This window comes from Papilio xuthus, unplaced genomic scaffold (genome assembly GCF_000836235.2).
Source record: "Papilio xuthus unplaced genomic scaffold, Pxut_1.1 DF827680.1, whole genome shotgun sequence".
NCBI lineage: Eukaryota > Metazoa > Arthropoda > Insecta > Lepidoptera > Papilionidae > Papilio > Papilio xuthus.
Window position 1 is genome coordinate 4,636,253 of NW_013530969.1, and position 9,426 is coordinate 4,645,678.

The following is a 9,426-nucleotide window of genomic DNA, read 5'->3' on the forward strand; positions in this document are numbered from 1 at the left end:
GAGTAGTTTTATACAACTAGTATTTAAGATGATGTCTTTATATCGATTTAGCCAGAAGGATTTAATTACCTTTATTAGGAAACGATTCAGGACAATGAACCTACTTCTCATAACTTCTCCCACCATCAATTTCATCTTTACCTACCTCGTCTCCCTCCCTTTTTAGCATCAGATTGCATGATCCATCCAAGCCATGCCCTTAATATTCAAATGAGATGATTTGAACATACGCTATTTAAGTAGCACAGCAATCATCAAATAAGCTGTTTCACAATTTTATATTCCATTCCTTTTTAAAAGAGTTAACGTTAAAGAAACTTTTTCATCTTACGTCAAACATTTTGTTTTCAACAAAACGATGAGAATTCTTATAAAAAAAAACGTTCCTCTAAATAAAATTGCCGTGTCTAAGGGTTAAGTGCTCACAATTTGAGTTGTTAATGCTGTTATCCTTTTGATACACCTAATCAAGTCATTCAGTTCATTACCGCGGTTCGTGTTGCGTGACTCGGCCACTGGATATCTCAAAATGGCTTATATTCTACGGCTATCAATTTTAGGTAAAATAATTCTAATATACAATAACGCTATTCATCGTTTACATTAAATAAACTACACTAAATTTAAGAATTTATTTCCATAGACTTAATGATTGCCTCCTTTAGCTGTCATATTAAAAAAATAGTATTTTAACGTGATATTTTTCAGCGATCGTATATCTATACATAGTCGAAGCCAAATCCTACGACAAGCTGCCAAATTGTCAAGAGTTCTCTAAAAATGTTACGTTCAAAGATTCTGAGGCGATCGGTATTTGGCACTTGTTGCATTTTAAAACTGAGAAAACCAAAGGTTCTGGCGAATCACATTGCGTTGAATTTACAAACTTCGGTGAACAGGTAATTTTCTTTATTATCTTTATTCATGTCTAAAATATGTACATTTCATCGTAATTTAAATAATATGCACAAGATTATTCATTTTTTTATGCTTTAAACCATTAACAACTTTTTTAAAGGAAAAAAAAGATCTCCAAGAACGAATTGGCCAGTATGTAGAAAACATGAATTGGGATAGATTGCTAATAAAGATGCAGATTCCTTGCTCCAGCGTAAAATCTAACAAGACCAGAGATTATTATTTGGAGAAACTCGAAGGTGATGGCTCGTATAGAACATTGCAAATGCCTTCCCCCACAGGTTCGTATAGTTAATACTTTTGATTTTAAAAATAAAATCTTTACACTTTAATATGTAGAGTTCCAAGTTTATTAAATGTGTATAAAGCCCCTAATATTCAGTTGTAACTGCACAGTTTTAACTAAAGGTCTGTAAATAGCTTAATGTAAATTTATGGTATTTTACGGGAGCTAGCCACGTTTTAAAAGTAAGAATTTCAGGGTATCTGATTTTGTGATATGTCGACCTTCTTGCTCTTTCGGATAGAGTCTAGGCTATCTGGCTGGCGGTACTGGTTGCGTTCATTAGTGCGGATCCTATCTGGCGACGTACTTATCCTGGATTTTAAAAACATTAAAAAGACGCGTAATTTTTTTTTGTTTTTAAATAAGTGTATCTGACAGTAGTAGTAGTCTTTGTTAGTTTTACTTTCTTAAATAAAAAAGAATTTTATAATATATACAATACAGATATTACTGATCACGATCGCTTTTTCAACATTTTGTGGATCAATTAACATACTTTTGTAAAAAACATTTTTCTACTACACGACTCGTATTAGTTTCATCAAAAACATTATTCAAATAATACATAAAAATTAAAAGCAAAAAAAGCAAACTAATCAATAAAAATTTATTAAATAAATGACGGTTATATAAAAATATCGTATGCATTGCAGATTTCTAAAATGCATTTAACAAATCTATATATTTTATATAGAAGTAAGTCGTGTTAGTTACACTATTTATAAGACAACAACGGCTTTACCGATATGACTGAAAATTGGTGAGGAGGTAGCTTAGAGCCAGGAGACGGACATATATATTCATCTAATTTTATTTTATTTTTTTCGAATGTATGCCTTGAAGAGCTGCTTTTTATTTAACTTACTGATATTATAAATGCGAATGTTTAAATGGATCTGATGTGGATAGATGGATGTGTGGGCTACACTAATTAAGTTTTTTATATATCCACGCGGACGGAGTCGCGGGCGACAGCTAGTAATTCATAAAAATAGCAGACGCAATAACAACGTTCATAATCGACTTGGCAACGGTTGAATTTTCTATTTTTCAGCAAATTAGATAAATCGAATGCATTATATAAACTCAATGGAGCTATCATTGTGAGGTTATTACAAAAACGGTGTTCATTGATTAATCTCTAACATATAACGTTACTTCTAGAGATAGACGACGGCACTTAGTCCGATACTGCTTTACCCACATTATGTACATAAAAATTATTCACCTAATAAATCAAATAGATACAGCGCCCTGGTTTCACAACGAACTCACGCTGATATCGGTCCATTATATTGTGAAACGGTTATTTGGAAATCTCAAACTTTTCATTTGTTTCCACGTTGTATTGTCAAAAAACTGAGTTTGATCCATTATCAAAATTGCCTGTAAAGTTAACATGATTTCTCTTAATTAAAAGTCCTTTTCTTAACGTATACATGTTTTAAATTTATTTTATCTCATGCCTAACTTATCAAAAATTCATTCTATCTGGAAGCAAACAAAGAAACTTAACTAAATATTGGCCGTCACCCACGACTTCGTCCGCGTTAATTAAATATCAGAAAGTAGTCTCCTTGCCAAATATCATCTAGATACGTTTAGTCGTTTTGGAGTAACCTGTTATCATTATAATAAAGTACTAAAATAATGATAATAGGCACCGGCACAGGACCGGGCATTGTGGCAATCGATGGGGGAGGCCTACGTCCAGCAGTGGACAAATTTAGACTGATTATGATGATGATGATAGAAAATACTATTCCTTAACTTTGTCAAATCTTAATTGGTCTTATAAAAGGAAAATAAGGTTTATTAGTAGAGCAGTACACTTTTATATGTAGTTTATAGTCATTTTTTTTATTTATTAAAAAAATCAATAGTAATATTAATATTTTATTCACAAATATATTTCCAGCAAAACTAGACCTAGCACAGTTCCACCGCTACCCAATGCGTCTAAAGCTAGTGGAGGGTCAGTACTTGGCTATGATGGACTGCCACGAGAAGTTCGTGTTTCTGCTGGGCAAGCAACCGCCCACAGCTGACCTGGATGACCGCATCAAGAAAATGATCGACGCCTATTGGCCTGACGAACTATAAACTAAGAATTTTGTTAAAATATATAATATTACAAATATTTGTATCAGCTTAATTGTTCGTGTTATTTGTATTGAAAAAAAAAACTATAATCTTGTATTATATAATAATGTTATCTGTAAATTCTTGACTTCAAATGTTCGATTTAAAGCTGGCAATTAAGATATGGTTCAAGACAGAAGTCAAAGAAGGATTCGAATACACGATCATATAACACAATTATTTTTTTATGTTTGATAAGCCAGCGCTTGACCACGATCCCACCTGGTGTGAGTGGAGATTTGGTCGAAAGATGCTACGCGCTAGCTTTGTAAGTGCCTATTCACTCTACTGTTAATTGTTCGCAAATTATTTTTGGTCGCCTCAAATACTTATAATATTTAAAATTAATAGGATTTTCCTCAAGAATTTCAATATAACTTCCGCTTCTTAATTAATCTAGCCATAAAATATCCAAATTTATTAACGCAATTATAGTCTACAAAGTCAAATGACGTAAATGGTCAATTATAGTGTAATTATGTTTTTAGTGGTCTACCGCGCGCTGGCTAAGCGACGCGAGGGTGCAGAAAGGGGTCCGAAGCGAGTGTGCGATGCCATTCTGCGACCGGTGATATCGCCATTAACGAACTTCAGAAAAATACTGCAAAATAAATACAAGCGAATTCTTTTTTCCGCCCTAGGCCAGATATGAAACTTTTTAGAGTCTAAAGATCTATTTAAATTTTATCCATCATTATTATCAGCGTTTTTTGCCCACTGCTGGGCATAGGCCTTTCGTAAATTTGATTACTTACAAGTTATTGAGCTTTTATATATATTTAGCGTATATTACGGTGAAGGAAAACATCGTGATGCAACCAGACAATATCTGAGAAGAAATTCAAAGATATATGTGAAGTCAACCAAAATTACTACATAACAGGTGGTCGTCAACGTTAACTCAGTCCATCTTTAAATACATTAGTTAATTTAATTATTTTTTAATTAGTAAAACATGTTATATTTCTATCAAATCAAGTTTAAGTTAAAACATTCACGTAAACTCAAATAAAAATTCTAATCATAAAATGTAACCTCTTTCTTTGATATAATAACAAACATTAAAACGATTAAAGTACATTACCGTCATACTTACAAAGTAAAAATAAATACAAAATAATGATAAAGCTAACTGCACCATTACTTACTTTCCACCCCGCTGTTGCCGCGCTACACAAAATGTAACCCCTACAAATACACCAAAGCACCACTCAAATTAAGTGCGGCGCGATCAACAGTCATTTTCGGTTACAATTAACCACACATTTGAGTGAAAAGTCAACCACCCACTCCAATTGATTTATTGTGTCCTACGAGTTCCGCTATTGTACTGCGGAACTTTTATTGTCCTTTACATAGATCTACTAATATCTAGATGCGATTTGTTCATTTCATAATTCATGCATTTGTTTATTGAAATGACATTTATAGGTCTTCTTTGTTCAAATGTTAAATAATTTTGTGATAATTTGGTATATTTAGAATTTAATACTGGTTTTGAAGAATAACTTTATTCTAATAAGTAAATCGAAAAGCTCACAATTCTTTCTTTAGGTAAACCTAAAAACTTTTCATACGAACTTTATTTTACTCCGCTGGCGCAGTGACCCAAAGTGGGCTAGGCCTCCGCTAAAGCCGCGTGTGTTGCGCCGTCATTATTTTATTTTCTTAAAATAATAATCAAAATTACAAAAAAGAATAATGCACTAGAAACCGCTATAATATCTTTTAGATTCATAATAATTTACGGTAATGGTACATGTTTGTGTACGCTGTCATTTTTAGTAAGTTTGTACATCGTTGTAAGTGCTAGACGGAGGGTGAGGCGAGGGGGCGGCGAGGGTGCAACGCTGTTCATTTGTCTAAATGCATAAAGTAGCGTTTTGAAGGACACTCGCGCTGGGAAAGTGTTGCTCTTTAGCCAAAGTTAAAACACTCTTACAGTATTCGAGTTCAAGTACACCCCTTCTGACTGTTTCGCTAACCGACGCGCTTTTTAATTCGTATAATTGTTGATTTCACCATTCACAAGCACATAATACTTCACTTACCGTTATTATCGACTACAATAATAATCATTCGATCGCCTTATATACTTTTATGTCGGTCGAATAAATATAAACGTAAAACATTTTCGTTCCTACAATGTAATCACTTTGTAAGTTTTAAAATTACACTTCGGTGTAATTACGGCATGAACTGGACGCAATTACACCAAAGTCACGTCGGAATCATTATTAAAAGTTCAAACAGTAATAACCTATGGATTAAAGTCGATAGGAATCTGTGAGCGGTCGTAATGTGAGTAAGAGCGTAATTTTCGGCTGTTGGTTGACGATATCGATGGAAAAGTTTTTCAATTAACCTCACTTGAATCGAAATAATGAACGCGACTTTCAGTAATAACTATAATTATGAAACGATGCTATTTTCTAGCATAGTTTCGTATTTACAACTGTTATGCATAGGCTTTCAACTAATGTAGCTTGCAGTTTTTTTTAATCACGTAAGCGTTAAAAACATCAAGACATTAGTTGCTCTTTGTAGACAATTAATTTGCACCTTAAAGCAGACATATATTTTTTTATTTCATTTAATTAAAACATTTCTAACACTTTATTTCATAACTACTATCTATTGATTTTGAGTGTGGACATCAATATGAGGCTGAATTTCAACTAGCTATAGCAGACAAGACTCCAGTTAATAAAATAAAGATTTCTGATCTGGCAGGATATTAATAGAAGTTACGATAATACCTGTACTAGCTTTCGCCCGCGAGAAAGTCTGCGCTGAAAAAAAAACTTTATTAGCAGCCTATGTGGTCTTCCAAGCTACGTTCTGCATCAGCGAGATCCATGCAGTTGTTCTAGAGATACCTTCGTACAAACATCCATCCATACATCCAAACTTTCGCATTTATAATATTAGTAAGATATGTATAAGACTATGATTCCATAGAGCTTTCTTACTTAAATAGTAGTGTGAATAGTGTGTTAGAGCAAACGTGCCATATGTGACGTGATTGAAGTGGTGCGTGCCGTAGTCACACCTGTAATTATTACGACAGGAGGCCGCCATGTTAATCGCTGGGAAAATTCAGGGCGCGTAATGAGCTGGGGTGGCATTCGGCGTGTGGGAACTCGCCTATTGCCAATTGAATTAGGCAAATGCCACTAATATCTACTTATTGACTTTGGCCACGTGTAGAACACGTATGATATTTAATTACGTACAAAAAACACATTTTTTTTAAGCTAATTTTCTTTAATAATACGTTACATGTGGCAAAGTCGATTTTCTTTACGTTGTTAATTTTGGAGCTTTAATAACAACTTCATTTGGGACTTTCATATTTTTGTACGTTCAATATTTCGTTACACTATTACATTATAATTAAAATAATTTACTGTGTTATTGTTCAGGAATGTAAAATCACACCTTGAATTGCAAGTATATTAGATTAATTTTACATCAAAGTTTAGAAAAAATCACGGATTTTATTTTAAATTAACTTCTTAACCCTACACGTTTTGTTTTACGTTAAATGACTAATAGCGATCGCTTCCAGGGCTATTTTGTACAATTACTCCACTTACGTACACACCGCGTCCAGTGCGGCGTACTGTTTAGCGCACCACAATACACAATCAAGGCATTTGCATAGCTAATCGGTACGTATAAATGTACATCGCGATAAGAACTATGCCTCGCAGTTTACCTTCGTGACTGTCGTTATTACAGTAAGCTTTATAAGTTTCATAATTAGTTAATTAAAGCATTCAAAACGAAAATCAATAATTATAATAATAAAATAGAAATATATGTTCTGATTTTATTTTTGGGATAACCTCATTATATTTTCATTTTCATATGCTACTACGGCAAACGCGCGCACTACTCTACATAGTTCCGTCTCTTTCATTCCAAATTGTTACATAAGTATTAAATGTAAAAAAATAAAGAAATTTCTTTGATACTATAGAATTTGGCACGTTAACGAAGCGAATCAAAAATAAGCTTTCAACATACAATAGGGAAAACGATCTCTGAGAGATCAACAAAGCACAATAGTATAAATTTGTCCCCAATTTTGTTTCAGTATTACGAATCAAACAATCAGTGGAGTAACAAACCGAGACTAAGTGCAGCCGAATATTACCGTCGCATCTCAACTGCCATTACTACCATTAAGGCTTAGATACGATACTACGGCGATAGAATTACCGGCCACTGAATAATTTGATAGGGGAAATGATTGATACAAGAATCACGCGTAATAAGAAACGTGGCGGTGCGATTAGCCCCCGTGCCGGCAGAGGGCGCCGCGAGCCGACAATTGCTCGCCGACGATTTAATCAAGTCCCAGCTCCTAATGGCTTTCTCTTCATTAAATTGTAATAATGGCCGATGTTTTTGTCTTCGATGCGCATTGGGTGTGCCCGTAACACATTGCTGCTTAATATATACCATTATTATATAGGATTACAATACTAAATTTGTGTTTTATATTCATACTTTTTAATATTCTGTAAAATGTTTTTACAGTACAGAAGTTCAATCACTGGTTTCTCTAGAGATTTATTTAGTATGTGAAAATAAAAGCATTGTCTGTCCTCTAGGTATGTTGGTAAAGGTATTAACATAAAAACAACTTGCATATTATATACACATTTATAACATTTTTTTACATCAGTACATAAATTAAACATATGTTTACAGTACATTTTTACATGTATATACACACGAGATTTAGTTTAACGCGTAAATATTGAATCAAAGGGAATGTATGTAGAATCAGTTACACTTTTGTAGTAGTTAGTTAAAAATCATAAGAAACTTAATTATGACTAGCGACTCGTTAGATGCCTACGTTCTACCTTTCTTCTACCTATCTCTTATTTTTCATAAAACAATTGAAGTAGAAACAAAACAGGATATTAAAAAACAATAACACCGCAAAAAATATCAACATTTTTGAAATAATAGAAAAATATACAGAGCTTAATTATTTTTCAAATAAACGATTTTTTTTTTCACTTTTCAGATTTTCTATACAAAATTAAATACCCTTTTAATTGTAATCATTTTGAAAGGTTGTTAATATAACAAATAAAGCATAAAAGCGTTAATAAAAAATAGATTAGTGACGTCATAGTTATTAAAAAACAATCTCATTTGTTAAATTATAAAAAGAAATTGATTCAATATTCACGCGCCAAACCAAAACAATATCGGTAAATACATTACAACATTTTTTAAAGACACATAGCAATAAGAAAGCCAACATTCATTACCAACTAAGTCCCCTAACAATATTATTCAATTTAGATAAATTATTTCAGTATACGTCCGCTTTTGATTTTTTTTTTGTTGTAGCCAATGTAATAACAAATTTTTTTTCTAACTGTTGTACATGTAAGTGCATAATCTGTGCACGTTAACTAACAGCTGCTGTATCTGCCGTCACAATTTGACAATGACGCCAATAAACCAGTCTGCACTAAGCTAGCGGTCGTATCATTACTCCCAATATCTAACACAAACGGTACTGTTTTAAATTTTTTAATCATTTTTTTTGGCAACTGTACCTCAACTTTTAGCGACGTTAACATCTGTAGAGTAAGATTTCGGGAACTATAAAATTTAATTAGATTAACTAATGCAACTAAAATTCATTTAACTTTTATATAATCTGATTTGATGGATATTTAGTTAGCTGTCTCTATTATATTAGCTTACTTTATTCTTCAGTTTGAAAATTTATAAACTTGATCGGACTATCTTTTGATAGTTAATAATTTCACATCAATTGTTGAGACAACAAAATACTACGAAACGAATACGTAATTATACGTTGCCGTACGTATACGAAATAGGTGACTTTTCCAACAATCGGCGACAAAGATAAATTGTTATAAATTATATTTTAGTCGTTTTAAAAATTATTTTGAACATTACTAAAAATATTATAATAAGATAAAGATATAAATTGGGGATAGCTTTTTATTAATTATACAATGTATTTATAATTATTTATCACTTGGACTTTAAGTAGCTACATAATTTATTTCATTTAA

General features: G+C 32.5%; 1 protein-coding gene across 1 annotated transcript; it reads left to right on the top strand.

The window, feature by feature from the left end:
- Positions 1–485: 485 nt before the first annotated feature.
- Positions 486–3,356, top strand: LOC106117065 (uncharacterized). Its single transcript, XM_013311138.1, has 4 exons — positions 486–560; positions 709–899; positions 1,019–1,199; positions 3,123–3,356. The coding sequence occupies exons 1-4, from the start codon at positions 530–532 to the stop codon at positions 3,305–3,307; spliced, it is 588 nt and encodes a 195-aa protein (XP_013166592.1). The 5' UTR covers positions 486–529; the 3' UTR covers positions 3,308–3,356.
- The last annotated feature ends 6,070 nt before the right edge of the window (positions 3,357–9,426 follow it).